This window comes from Prionailurus bengalensis, chromosome C1 (genome assembly GCF_016509475.1).
Source record: "Prionailurus bengalensis isolate Pbe53 chromosome C1, Fcat_Pben_1.1_paternal_pri, whole genome shotgun sequence".
Taxonomy (NCBI): Eukaryota; Metazoa; Chordata; class Mammalia; order Carnivora; family Felidae; genus Prionailurus; species Prionailurus bengalensis.
Genome location: NC_057345.1, coordinates 33,912,661 through 33,926,250, shown reverse-complemented (window position 1 = coordinate 33,926,250; position 13,590 = coordinate 33,912,661). Strand labels below are relative to the sequence as shown.

General features: G+C 55.0%; 2 protein-coding genes across 3 annotated transcripts in view; both read right to left on the bottom strand.

Moving 5' to 3' along the window:
- Nucleotides 1-401: 401 nt before the first annotated feature.
- Nucleotides 402-1,647, bottom strand: TMEM125 (transmembrane protein 125). The gene has a single exon (XM_043574643.1). The coding sequence runs from the start codon at nt 1,645-1,647 to the stop codon at nt 988-990; it is 660 nt and encodes a 219-aa protein (XP_043430578.1). The 3' UTR covers nt 402-987.
- Nucleotides 1,648-3,657: 2,010 nt separating this feature from the next.
- The window catches only part of CFAP57 (cilia and flagella associated protein 57), an 80,362-nt gene continuing 70,429 nt past the window's right edge, over nt 3,658-13,590 (bottom strand). The window contains exons 23-24 of one of the 2 annotated variants that reach the window (XM_043574639.1): nt 12,654-12,877; nt 3,658-3,769 (exon numbers count right to left, since the gene is read on the bottom strand). In XM_043574639.1, coding sequence (XP_043430574.1) covers nt 12,663-12,877 — 215 coding nt within the window. In that variant the 3' untranslated portion in view covers nt 3,658-3,769; nt 12,654-12,662. Of the gene's footprint in view, nt 3,770-12,495; nt 12,878-13,590 lie in introns of those variants that run through there. The other variant, XM_043574641.1, reaches the window with a different exon arrangement.

Here is a 13,590-nt window from a genome sequence, read left to right as displayed (position 1 = left end):
ACAACCCTCCCATACCCGGGGTGGGGGCAGGAGGGCCCGGAGGAAGGCCAGCAGGTGCAGCTACTACATAGGCCAGGACGATCCGATTCCAGAGGTGGGGTAGGGAGTGGCAACCTCCAGAGAAACTAGCTGATAAAACCCCGGCACTTAAGACTTCATCTTGAACCAGCACAGGAGCAAATGTGAAGGACTCAGGCCACACTCCTCCCCACCCCCCTTCCCTCACCCCCTCTCCCCTCCAGCTTCCTCATACCTGTGAGGAGAAATCACAGGCCTGATAGGAGACACGTCAGGGTACCTTTTGTCAGCTTGAGGTAGGCAGTGTGCACCGTAGACGCGGTAGTTGTCGGGGAGGGGAAAGCCGAGGGGGAGGGGAGATGGTGAGGTACCGACAGCGACAGTGACAACGGCCACCAGTTTTATTGCACACCTGCCACGTGCCCAGTCCTTCCGTATACGATGTGGTCCTCAGAATCGATTACCACGACCACGACCGTGACTCTCTGGAAACTGAGGCTCAGAGAGGTTAAGTCACTTGCCCAAGGCCCCCCAGCGGGTGGGGGATTCCAGTCCAGTCCTGTCACATTGTGGAGCCCGCATTCTTTGCACTTTGTCACCGGGTACTCTCCTCAGTGAAGTCGCCGGTATGGTCTCTGGGGTAGGACAGTCGCTCCCGGAAATCTCTGATAGGTGTTCCAAGGCAGGGTTGGATTTGAGGGGGGCTGGGAACAGGGGCCAAGAATCTTCAGGGGCCCCAGGTCGAGACGGGTAGACTCTGACAGTTCCACGGCCACAAACCCCCAGTTCCACCTTCCTGTGGCATGGATGTGTGGGTACACGCGTGACGCAATCCCACGGAGGGCTGGATGGTCCTGGGGACACCTACGCACTCACGTGCGCGTGCAAGCACACACTCACACCCACTCCCACCCTGGCACGGCGCCATGGACGCTGAGGCAGGTCGCGGGCAGGGGAACTCGGGCTCGGTCAGATGAGGCTGGCGATGCTGGACGTGGTCTCATGACGGCGCCCGGCAGAAAACCGTCCGGAGATGCTGAAGATGCTGCCGTCGCCACCGTGGTGGGCGTGGGTGGAGGGGGCGGCCGCACGGAGAGGCGGACAGTGTCCACTGACGCCCACCTGATAGAGCAGCAAGCCCAGCAGCAAGAGCGCACCCGAAGCGGCCAGGCCGATGCCCACAGACAGCATGGCGGTCAGGGGCCGGGCCGGGGCCGGGGCGGCGGCCAGCCCTGCCAGAGTCAGGCCGGTGACCAGCACCACCAGGCCGCTGAGCAGCACGACCAGGGCGTCCACCCCGCCGCCGCTCCGCAGCAGGGCCACGTGGTGGGGCTGGCGGAGGCAGTTCATGTCCTGCACGGCGGAGCTCATCAGCTGCTTGACCAGGACCAGCAGGGCCAGCAGGCACAGCACGGTGCCCGTCGCCAGCCGCCACTCGCCCGAGCGGCTGCTGGTGGAGGACAGCAGCGCCACGCCACCCGCCCCGCAGCCCGCCACGAGCGCCACGGCCACGGCGAAGCAGAGCGCCGAGCGCCGGGGCTGCTGGGACCACCACAGCTCTACCTGCTCCGCCAGCGCGTCCGGGGGCGGCCCCCCGCCCGGCGGGGCTTGAGCCTCTCCTTCCGGCATAGAGGGGGCGGGGCAGAGGACAGAGGTCAGTATTAGGGGTCAGAGGGTGCGGGTCATGGCCTAGAGCCCCACCCACCAGCTCGGCAGCTAGAGGCCCAGAGTCCTGTTCCTCTCCCAGTCCAGGGTATGGCCACCATCACCTGCGGGGGGGCGGGGGGGGGGGAATCGCACTTGTCACCTCCCCAGCCTGCTCGGCCTTTATGGTCTCTTCTGGGAGCCTTGGGGATGATCCCAGGGAATCCACCCCAGTGTCCCCCGACAGCCTCCCCCCGCCGCCTCCCCCCGCCCCCCCCCCCCACTGCCACTTGGGAATGCTTCTCCAATGACCCCGGGGACTTCCCCCACGTAGCACACCTCCCACCCCTCCAGGGAAGCCCCTGGCCCGGCCCCTGACCTCTCCGGGCTCTCTCAGTTGCCTGTCCCATCCCGGCTGGCGAAGGAACTGGTGCCACAGTGGATGATGGGACCAAGAGCAGAGATAAAGCCTCATTCAGGATCCGACTCACATGGCCTCAGCTGTCACCACTGGCTCCTGGGGGGAGGGCTGTGGGGAGGGAGGGGGCTAATGACTTAACTCTTCTGGAACCAGCAGCCTGACCCTGAATCTTCTCTCTCTCTCTCTCTCTCTCTCTCTCTCTCTCTCTCTCTCAGGGCTGCGGCTACTTCTCTTGTGGGTCAGGATCTAACCCCTAGATCTCTCCTTCCCCAACATCTCCTCTGATTTCCATCCACAGCCACTGGTGCCCTAATCGCTTTCTCCCTCAAACCTGGATCTCCTTCCTGAGCTCCAGACCCTGAAGCCAATTGTCACCTGGATGTTCCATAGTCACCTCTGATGCAAGGGTCGCATCCCAGGCTCTTAGCCCAGACCTCCGCCCCCTCTCATGTTCCTTACTTCCTTGTGGAGTGTAATCCCAGGGAGGCCACCTGCAAACCTCTCTCCATCCAGTCCCTGTTTCCATCCCCATGGCTCCTGCCTCATCACCCTCTTCCACACCCGTCTTCCTGCCTCCCACTCTTCTCCGTTCTCCCCATCACCAGTCCCCCACGACATCCTCCTCCACGATTTCTCTAAAGTGGCACAAAGGGAGAAGGAGGGCTCTGTGCTGGAACCCCAGCTGCTGTTCTTACCACCCATGGGACTTGGGCAAGGGACCTGACGGTGGTCACTCTTTTAACATGTCCTCTAGAGACCAGTCAGCATGACTCAAACTGGGTGAAATAAAGCAGCTGTGGTCTCTGCCCTCAAGGAGCCTGAGTTTACAGCAGTGTGTGTATGTGATAAATGCTGGGTGTGGGTTAGTCAGAAGAGGGGCTCAGGGGAAGGTCAGAGAAGCCCCGGATGACTTCACCTCTTAGAGCCTCAGTCTCCTTATCTGAGAAGTAAGGACAGTAACATTTTCTTGAAGGATGGGGACGAGTCAGTTGACACGGCCATTTCAAATTTCCAGTGGGAATTCTTGGGCCCGCACAGATGCCCAAAGCGTGCTTTTTGAATCAGAGAACACAATGTTCTCCTCTTTAATTTAGGAGAGAACTCCTGCTTCATATAGGATGCAGGTCCTGGATCGGTCCCGGAATATGATTAATGTGGCTGTGCATGGGTTACACCTCTGATGAGGTTACTGGTCCTTCGCAACCCCACTCCAGGGGCTGCCTAGCACTTGAGGTGGGAGGAGCAGGTGCAGATGCCCCCAAGGGAGGTGGGGGAGGGGCCGTGGGAGGGGACCTGGAGTCAGTCCCGGCATTCCTCAGGGCTGTGACTTCACGGGGTCGGAAAGTGCTGGCACAGGTGTGCTGGGACAGCGGGGCCAGGCCGGGGGTGGGGTGGAGGTTGTCAGGAAGCGCCAGCGGGAGAGAGTGGGGGCGGTGGGGGTCAGGGGACCATGGGGCACTCACAAGAAACCTGGAAGTGCTGGATCCGACCAGAGCGGGCTGGGCCAGGCAGGTGGGGCGCTCCAGCTTCGTTTCCGGGGAGGCGCTTCACCTGCCTAACCTGCGTCCAGGTGAGCCTCTCGGGTGTGTGTGTGGGGGGGGAGGGGGATCAACAGGTGTTTCCAAGGCAGGGCTTGAGCCGATTGGCTGACGTGGCAAAGCTCCTTCGGCTGGGGCCGAGGCATTCCTGGGAAGGGAGGGGCTTCTGTCAACTGCTGTTAGGGCTCGAACACAATTCCCAGATCTGGGTAGCTGGAGGAATGTTGTCTATCTGCCCCAGAGCCTGGACCCTAACCCATCCCCTGGCTCCAAGCCCAGCTTAACTTTCATTCCAGCCTAAACCTAACCCTGACCCCAGCTGCAGTTTCAAACCCTAACTAGAATTCCTAGCTCCGGCTGCAACCCCTCCCCCACATCTCAGCCCCAACCCCCAGCCCCATTTCCAAATCCAATTCCAATCCCAACTCCAGATCCCGACCCCAAATCTGGCTTGAAACCTCGTTCCAGTTCCTCACCCCAGCCCCAGCTCCAAATTCTGGAATTAGGTCCTAGACCACAACCTTGACTCTTGTCCCTCAATTCAGCCCCCAAGTCCCAGCCCCTAACTAAAATCCTGCCTCGGCCCCAAATTCCAACACCAGCTGATCCCCAAACCCAGTCCCAGTACACTCATCCCTGGATTGGAGTCCCTACGAGCCTCTTGATCAGTCTCCTTAAAGCCCCAAGTATGTGACTGCAGTAGGCTTGCCTCCTGGATGTGGTTCCTGCTGGGGGAGGTGGGATGGGAGCCCCCACTGAGGAGGAGGAGGGAGAGGAAGAAGGGGGGGGAGGAGGAAGAGGAGGAGGTAGGGAGGAGAAGGAGGAGGGGGAGGAGGAGGAGGAGGGGTAAAGGCTTTTCAGGAGTACACCAGAGCTCCCCTGCTTAAAACTCTTGCAGAATCAACACTTCAGGATATATGCCACACTCCTTTGCAGGGCTCACACAGCGCCTGCCATCTACACCCAGACCAGTCATTTGCCACTGGCCCACTGCCATCCAGCCAGATTGCATGTCACGTCATTCAGTTCTGCATGCTCTGTCCACTGTTTTGCCCTTCTGGTTGGTTTTTGAACTCAGAGTTCCCCTGCGTGGGGTACGTCCTGCCACCCAGGCTCCGTGTGGCCAACTCGAATTCTTTAACTGTGATGTCACCTCCTCCAGGAAGCCCTCTTGGACTTTGAGGCCGGTTTAGGTTTCTCTGGTGCACCCATGGTCCCTGTGCTTCCCCCACAGCTGCTCTTGGTGCATGTGCTCTAATTGCCCCTATTTACTTACTGGTCACCCCTCCCACATCCCCCCCCCCCCCCACGGTGGCCTTAGTGTCCGTTTTGCTAACCATCATGACCTTAGAAGCCAGCATTTTGCCTGGCACGTGGGAGGTAACCAATAAATATTTGCTGGAGAAATGAATGTGTGAGGTGATAGATGCAGGGAGCGTGTAAGACAATGCTGGAAGGGCAAGTTTGGCGGGTTGCACAGGGACGTAGACGCCATGGCAAGGCTCTGGACTCACTTGCGGTGCCCCTGGAGGATTCCGAAATATACCAGAGACGTGGCCAGGGCTCTGCTTCTAATAGGGAATCCAGCACCACCCACCGCACATGCTTTGGGTGGGGAAAGGGTGCCTGCTCGGAGGTGGTTGTAGACTGTCCTCTGTCTCCTGGGTGGAGCCCCTTGTAACACCCCTTATTCTCTCTCCTTCTGATATGGATGGAATAGACAAGAAAAACAAAATCAAAGTCTTCTTCCCATTCTCAGCTCGCAAAATAATTCTTAAAAAAAATTTTTTTTTAATGTTTACTTGTTTTGAGAGAGAGAGACAGATTGTAAGTAGGGGAGGGACAGAGAGAGAGGGAGACACAGAATCCGAAGCAGGCTCCAGGCTCTGAGCTGTCAGCACTGAGCCTGACGCGGGGCTCAAACTCATGAACCGAGAGATCATAATCTGAGCTCAAGTCGGATGCTTAACCAGCTGAGCCACCCAAGTGCCCCAACAAAATAATTATTCTTGACCCGTCTTAGCTTCATTCTGTGGAGATGATGGGGGAGCCAGTCACAACCTTAGAGCAGCACTGTCGAATAGAAATAGAACATGAGCTACATGTGTAATTTAAAATCTTCTAGTAGCCACTTTAAAAAGGTAGGGAAAAAAGGGTGAAAATAATATCTTATAATTTTTGTTCAACCCCCAAATATTTGCATTTTAATATACAAGTGATTAAGGAGCTATTTCAGTCCGTTATTTTGTGCATCTCAGTTCAGACTAGCTACGCTGCAAATGCTCAACCACCATGTGTGGCTCGCAGCTCCCTTCCTGGACAGTGCAGATCTAGATGGTTCTTCCCCTCAAGGAAAAGTTGGGGCAGGCTGGATCTCAGGGACAACCATGTGACTGTGTCACTTTGTGAAGCATTGTAAAGGTGTCCTTTGCCCTGGGAGGAGCTGGGAAGTGGGGTGGGGGGAGGGGGGCTGGGTAGGGCTTACCTCTGTGTACTCCTCTTGCTCATGTCTAGCAATTATTTATCCTTCTGGTCCCAAGGAGGGGTTAGCCCAGCCAGCCAGCCATGGTCTAGCTGTCCTGGAAGGAGCTGGGGCAGGGGTACTCATGAAATTTTCCCTCCCTTTCCCCTGGGAAGTTTGAAAAAAACTTGTTGGGTAGGGGTAACAAAGCCTAAAACTTCCTCAGTTTAAACATGGATTGTGTGTCTTTGTTTTCATTCTGGGTCTTATCAAGTAACTTGGAGTTCAAGCGGACAGGCAGGCTCCTTGCAGGGCTTTTGAACCATGTCCCCAAAGCAGAGGCTGTGGGGGCAGCTCAGATGGGCAACAGTGAAAGCCAAGAGTAGGAGGTGGCCATGGGCACAGAGTGCAAAATGTGGGTTCTAGCTGGTTCATTAGATGGTGGGAGTTCTGAGAGGCCTGCCTCTCAAACGAGAGGCCCTGTGGCCCAGTCTCCCTGCCTCTGCCACATTCCCACTGAAGGCTACTGTCAACCTGGTCACTGGAGTGACCCTGTTCAAAGGCAGAGCGGGTAATGTCATTACTGTGCTTGCATGCCTCCAGTGGTCCTCTTCCGCAGAGAAACAGTCCTCCCCCATCCTAAGGCCCTCTCTGAGTTCCCTCCCTGGCTTGCTCATGCTCAGAGACTTTGCACAGGCTATTCCCTCTGCCTGGAATGCTTTTCTCCCCAAGACTCCTTCCTGCACCTTCCTTCAGGAATGTGCTCGAACAGCACCTTCTCAGGGAGAAGGCCTTCCCGGCAACTCTGTCTAAAATCACAGCCTTCCCCATACTTCCTATCCCTTTCCCTTATTTTATTTCCTTTTTTCTCTTATGTTTCTCTGTAGCACTTCTCACTGCCCCGTATGCTATATATTTTTCTTACCTGTCTGGAATGTTGGCTCTCTACTCCCCGAAAATGTAAGCTTCATGAGGGAAGGGATTTGAGTCTGACTCATGGTATCTTCCCTGCTCCTAGAATGGGCTTGGCATATAACAGATGCTCAGGGAATGCATGTTGAGTGAATGTTGGAACAGAACATTGGTTTTGGAGCTAGATTGACCTTGAAGTGTCAAGCCCCAGCTCCAGTTCCGTAACCTTAGAAAAATTCATTCTCTTCGGTTGTAAACAGGGACAATAGTACTTAGTTGTGTGTGTGATTAAATAATATAATCAATTCTTCTTTTTTAATGTTTATTTATTTTTGAGAGAGAGAGTGCTAGCAGGGGAGGGGCAGAGAGAGGGAGACACAGAATCCGAAGCAGGCTCCAGGCTCTGAGCTGTCAGCACAGAGTCCGACGCAGGGCTCAAACCCATGATCTGTTGAGATCATGACCTGAGCCGAAGTCGGATGGTAACCGACTGAGCCACCCAGGCTCTCCCCCCGCTTTTGGCATTAAAAAAAAATTTTTTTTAACGTTTATTTATTTTTTTGAGACAGAGAGAGACAGAGCATGAACGGGGGAGGTCAGAGAGTGAGGGATTCACAGAATCCGAAACAGGCTCCAGGCTCTGAGCTGTTGGCACAGAGCCCGATGCAGGGCTTGAACTCACAGACTGTGAGATCACGACCTGAGCTGGAGTCGGACGGTCAACCGACCGAGCCATCCAGGTGCCCCTGCTTTTGGCATTTTAAAATCAGACTAGAGATTCCATTTCAGCTTTGGGGCATGTACTAATGAGATGCTGAAGTACCTAGCCCCAGCTGAACTGGGGATGGAAAGTGGTCTGCAGAGAAGGGGGAAGGACAAGAGAAGGAGGGGTGGTCCAGCCAGGCCCTGGTGCAAGTTTCTTTTGAGGCCTGATTGTATCTCTGCCTTGAGATTCCCTAAGACCGCCCCCCCTTCTCGCCCCCAGCCCAGTGATTTCCCTTGTGGCTTAAACTGGCTGGAGTTGGGTTTTGCTACTTGTAGCTAAAGAAGGGCATCCACAGTTCTTCTGTTCAGAACTGGACTCTCTCAGTCCCATTTTTAATACATTTATTACATCAGTACACACAGTAGGGGCTAGGTTAAGTCCTAGTGGACACCCAGCACCCCTGCCAAATCCCACATGAACAACAGGTACACATTCCTGTATCTGACTGGTCATCGTGGGGGATCGGGAATGTTAGTTCTTCCTGCTGCCTGGCACACAGCAGGGTCACCTCCTCGTACATTGGCTCCCATTCCAGTTCAGCTCAGGGGAGTCGGTATCTTAGGTGTGCTCAAAGCATAAGTGGATCTTGAACCTCCAATGGTCTAGAGGAGCTCGCCCCCACACAGCTCCGGCGGAAGGAACCCCACCCCTGGTCCGGACATCCTTCTCTCTGATCTTTACAAATCCAGAGCAGTGATGGCAAGGGAGTCCTACCTGGACACACACATATTCCCAGGCCCACCGGGGCTCCTCAGGCACCTCCTGGGAGCAGCTGTCGGGTAAGGACTGGTCATGCCTTGTGTAAAAAGCAGTGGGGAAAGGTAGATGCTGATGCTAGGACCTCCTGTGAGGCAGGGTCCTCAGTGCCAGGAGAACAGGATGGCGAGGGGAGGCTTGCTTGGGAGCTCACCCTGTCTGGCCACAGCCGATGCAAATGGTCTAGAAGAAGGACAGGGGAGCCAATGGGTGTCTGGGGCTCAGAAAGAGGATAGTCATCCAAAAGCACCAGCTGTCCCACCATAAATGAATGACTCCCTAGGTTAACAATGGACCGCAAGCAGAAGAACAAGAGTGGAGTTCGTATGCCGATGCCTAGCCACCTGGGTGACAGTAGAGTCCTGTAGGAGGAGGTGACTGCCAGGCCCACTCTGTCAATGAGGGAGTCAACTGGCTCTAGGGACCCTGTGAAGGGGGAGGTTCACCAGTGGGGTGAGAACCTCCCCTAGAGTCATGATAGGCAAAGTGAAGGGAGGTCTCAGTGCAACGGCCACCCCAGTCAGGGCCACCCAACAGCTTGAGGTGGGAACACACAGGATAGACTATGGGAGGCAAACTGGTGTAGCTAAACCCTGACAGTGACTTTTCTCTTTGTAACAAGAGAGCCTGACTTCTCCTTTGATCTCTGAGGCATCCACTTCACAGAGGACTATCTCACAAAAACACACTGGCAGCCACTGAGGTTTCTTTGTTTCTGAGATCTTGGTTGATTTTAATAACTGACCGTTTGAGCCACTTTCCCCGCCCCCCTCCCTACCCTTCAAACTCCCACTCTTATGTTTTAAATAGTGAGCCCACAAAACCCTAGGCCTCACACTTGACCCCAATAAAGCAGAATCCCAGGCCTGTGAGATGGCTCTCTCTCTCTTCCTCCCTCCCTCCTCTCCCTCCCTCCCTCCCCACGACCTTGCTGTGTGGCCCCAGGTGAGATGTATCATTTCCAGGCCCTGTAAGTAATAAAGCTTTATTTTTTTAAAGTTTCCTGATGGTGGTTGCTGAAGGGTGTCTTGGGATCATAGTAAGAACCACAAGGGTGAGTCTAGCCACAACGTTGGTTATCGATAGGCTGAGACCGGCATCAAACAGCAAGATTGTACCTCTGGCTGCAAATTTGCCAACAAGAGGCCATCTGCCTGCCCCCCAGGCAAGTGAGGAAACACCCTGTTGACCTGCTGGCCCAAGTGCCAGGCTTTGCTGGGATGGGGCTCTCCGTTTGCTTCTGCCTTCACCTCCTTCTCGGCCACTGGACTCAGGGGAGCCTAGTTTGGGAGGCATCAGCTCCCTCTACTTCTGGGTTAGACTTGTGGAGCGTCACACTCCTATGACCTCCACACCTGGTCCAGGTTCTGTCTGGTGCTTCTCCAGAGCAGGCTTAACGTGGTTGGGATGTGGAGGCCATGGACAGCCTGGGCTGCGAGTCCGGCCCTGCTGGGATGACGCTGTACCAACTATTTCGCTCTTCCTGGCTTTGATTTCCTCATCTGTAACCTAACACATCTTTTTTTTTTTTTTTAATGTTTATTTATTTTTGAGAGAGACAGAGACAGAGACAGAGACAGAGAGAGAGCGCACGCAAGTAGGGGCAGGGCAGAGAGAGAGGGAGACACAGGCTCTGAGCTGTCAGCACAGAGCCTGATGCAGGGCTGAAACTCACAAACTGCGAGATCGTGACTTGAGCCAAAGTCGGAGGCTTAACCGACTGAGCCACCCAGGCGCCTCCCCTGAGGCCCAACTTGTAGGTGAAATGTGATGACTTGATTCTAAGGCATTTTTAGGTTGAAAACTCTGTCATTTGAATGTTGCTGCATCCAGCCACAGTGAATTTCCTTCTGGCTGAAGAGCAACCAGTTTTCTCTGCAGGTGCCTTCTTCCCGAGTCTTCCTCCCTCTCCCTGTGCTGGGTGAACTCCCTCAGTCCTGAAGTCAGAAGAATTCACTTCTCAAGGGCACCTGGGTGGCTCAGTCAATCGAGTATCCGACTTCGGTTCAGGTCATGATCTCATGGTTTGTGAGTTCGAGCCCCGCATCGGGCTCTCTGCTGTCAGCACAGAGCCCTCTTCAGATCCTGTCTCCCTCTCTCTCTACCCCTCCCTGACTAGCTCTCTCTCTCTCAAAATAAATAAACTTAAAAAAAAAAAAAAGAAAGAAAAATTCACATCTCTGCATCTCTGCTGCCACCATCTGGGTCCCAGAAGCTGTCCTCTTACTTGTAGTTAGCCATGGTGTCTTCCTGACAGCCCCCTGCCTCCACTGTTGGGTCCCTTCATCAATGCTCCACCCAAACACCCAAGACAGCTTTAAACACAGACACCAGCCATGGAACCGAGAGCCTAGGAAGAGAGGCAGCATCACACAATCAAATGGGTATGTTAGAGTGAGGGTTCTGAAGGAAAACAATACGGTACGTGTAATCTACATGGGGAAGGAGGGATCAGGGACTACCTTTGTGAGCAAGTGACATTTCAGCTACCATCTGAAGGATGAAGTTCACTGAGTGAGGTGTGGGTATAAGAACATTTCAGGCAGAGAAAACAGTATGTGGAATGACCCAGAGGCAAGGAAGAACTTGAACTTTTGTAAGAACTGGAAGGAGGCCAGTGTGGCAAGAGCCTGGAAGTGGAGGGCAGTGGCTCTCGGTGGCTTTGTGCTGGCCTCTGGACAGAGTCATATCTGTAATGCACCTTTAAACCCTGCAGCACCTAGCCCCGCTGACCTCCCTGATCTCATTTCAAGTCAGTTTCTTCTGCAAAAGTAAAGCCAATATGCTAGTTCAGAATGAAATCTGTGTCCCAGAGGGGCCACCTGCCGGGCATGATAATGTAATGGGCTGTCGTCTCTGTGGTTGAATCAATTAGAGGGTGCCTGAATCTTTCCCTACTCCCTGAGCCTGGTCTCCTAGAGCAGAGGACATGCTGCGTACACAGTGGTCTGGAGGGGAGGAGCTGGCTACTGTGACAGGGTGTGGGCTAGGGGTGGAGGTCAGGGAGTTGCTAAGGAGTGAGTCCCACATCGACTGCTTGGTAGCCTCTGCTGTGAGCTTTCCTTCTGATCTCCCCAGGCTTCAGGAGAGCTTTGCCAGGCGTGACAGCTATGTCTCAGCTCTCGCTGTGAAAACTAACCCAAGAGCAGTGCCCAGAGCTGGGGTAAAGCAGATTGGGGAAGATGGGGAAATGTCTTGGAGATGCCAGGTGTAAGAGCCAGCAGGGACCAGCAGAGACCAGGGGCTTAAATGTTTGCTATTTGGATATTAGAAGGGTGTCTGGCCTCTGAAGGTGGGAGAAGACAAGGACATCTGGGTTATGTTCTTTTGCTCGAGTGCATAAAATGTCACTTTTCCTGGTATGTGTGACTGGGGCGCCCAGTACGGTGGCCTAGGGGAAGAGGTACCCTCCCCCCACCTCCATTCAAATGGAGGAGCAGGGCAGGGCCCTGCAGAACAAGAATGACCAGTGTAGAGTGCACAGAGTGCATGGGTGTAAGAGAACCCTCTGTAAATAGAGCTCTGCTTACAGTCCTCACCACAGGCTCAGCAGGGGATGGAAGGCCTGGGGGAACTCTAGTCACTTTGCCATGTTCATTACTTTACTGTCATCTTTGCACACACGTACAAATCCCCAGAAAATCTCACTATGCTTCATAAAGGAGAAGAAAACGTCGGTGGCTTTGTCTGGTCCTGACTGGGCTGCCAGGGGAGGAAGCCAGGTCAGAAGCGGCAGGCAGTGATACTTAGGGTAGGAGCAGGCAGCCCCATCCCGGGGGTCCAGAGAGGACAGAGGGGCAGCAGGAGGCCGGGCCCAAGTCCAGTGTGATCTCTGCAGTGACAGGCAGCCCTGTGCCTGGACCGGGACAAGCAGCGATGGCTTGGGATGAGTTGAGCCCCCCGCCCCCTCACTTCCTCAGGGCCCTCTCTCTCTCTACTCGCTCCCTGGCTCCTTGACTAAGCAGAGAGTTGGACCTGGTTGTGGGCAAACATCTTTATTCTGACCACGTCCCAAGTTCCCCAGGGCAGAAGAAAGAGGCTGGTGTGGCCAGTGCTGCAGGGACTGCAGGGCCAGCCCAGAGCCGGCCGGGGGACAGAGGCACAGGGCTTCCTCTGATGCAACTGCAGATGGCTTACCAGAGGGGGTCACTTGGTCTGCACCTCAAAGTCCACTTCTGACTCAAGGAGGGAAGGAAGCCGGACGACAGAGAGCGGGTGGAAGCCCGGGATCTGCTCTTGCTCTTGGATCTGCTCTCGGAGGCGCTGGATTTCTAGGCGTTGCATTTCGATGATTCTCCCAGTTTCTTCTTGCTCATTCAGTCTCATGGTGGGAGCGATGCTGGGCATGGCCTCGCTGGGCACTGGAAGGGATAGAGCAGGACTAATGTGGGCCTGGGCTGCCACAAAGCTCTTTTGAAACCAGCGTATCCCTCTTTCTTCTCCTGTCTCCTCAAATAGTTATGAGCACTTATTATGGGACAGACACTCAGTCCCAGATGCCAGGGGTAGAGATGGGCCATTTCACCATGTAACAGACACGGAGGAGTGAAGAGACACATTTCAGAGTGAGACACAAATGCTGGGCAACACCTCAGCCCAGCCTGGCTCCTGAGCCCCTCCAGTGGCCCCGCTCATTCCCCTGTTCCCCACTCCCCAAGCAGGGTGGTGCTCTCTTGCTGACCTAGGTTGGCTTCCAAGCCCCCAGTCCTCCTCCTCACATAAAACTCCTGTGCCAGGAGCCAGACTCTTGGCACCTCTTGGGCTGGCCACTCACTCCTGCTCCTTGAGGACTCCCCACCCCCATCCTCCTGTCTCAGGTGCTGCCATCATCTTATGTGATGCTGACGTCCGCAAGGGTCCGTGGCTCGTCCCGTTCCCTGGCCCCCACAGGCTGAATCTCAGCATTTGTGTCCTCCGGCCTCCACGCCACGTCAACACCCATTCTGTGCTTCCCCTCCCTCATCACGCCCAGGACCCAGCACTTTGACGTCTTTACTCTAGTAGCCCATCAACCATTACCACCCCTCTGACAGCCTTCTCCTTAAGATACCTGCTCTCTGACTGAATGTAGATG

What these genes read in the sequence shown, in the direction of transcription:
- TMEM125 (XM_043574643.1), bottom strand. Translation starts at nt 1,647, where the DNA reads ATGCCGGAAGGAGAGGCTCAAGCCCCGCCGGGCGGGGGGCCGCCCCCG.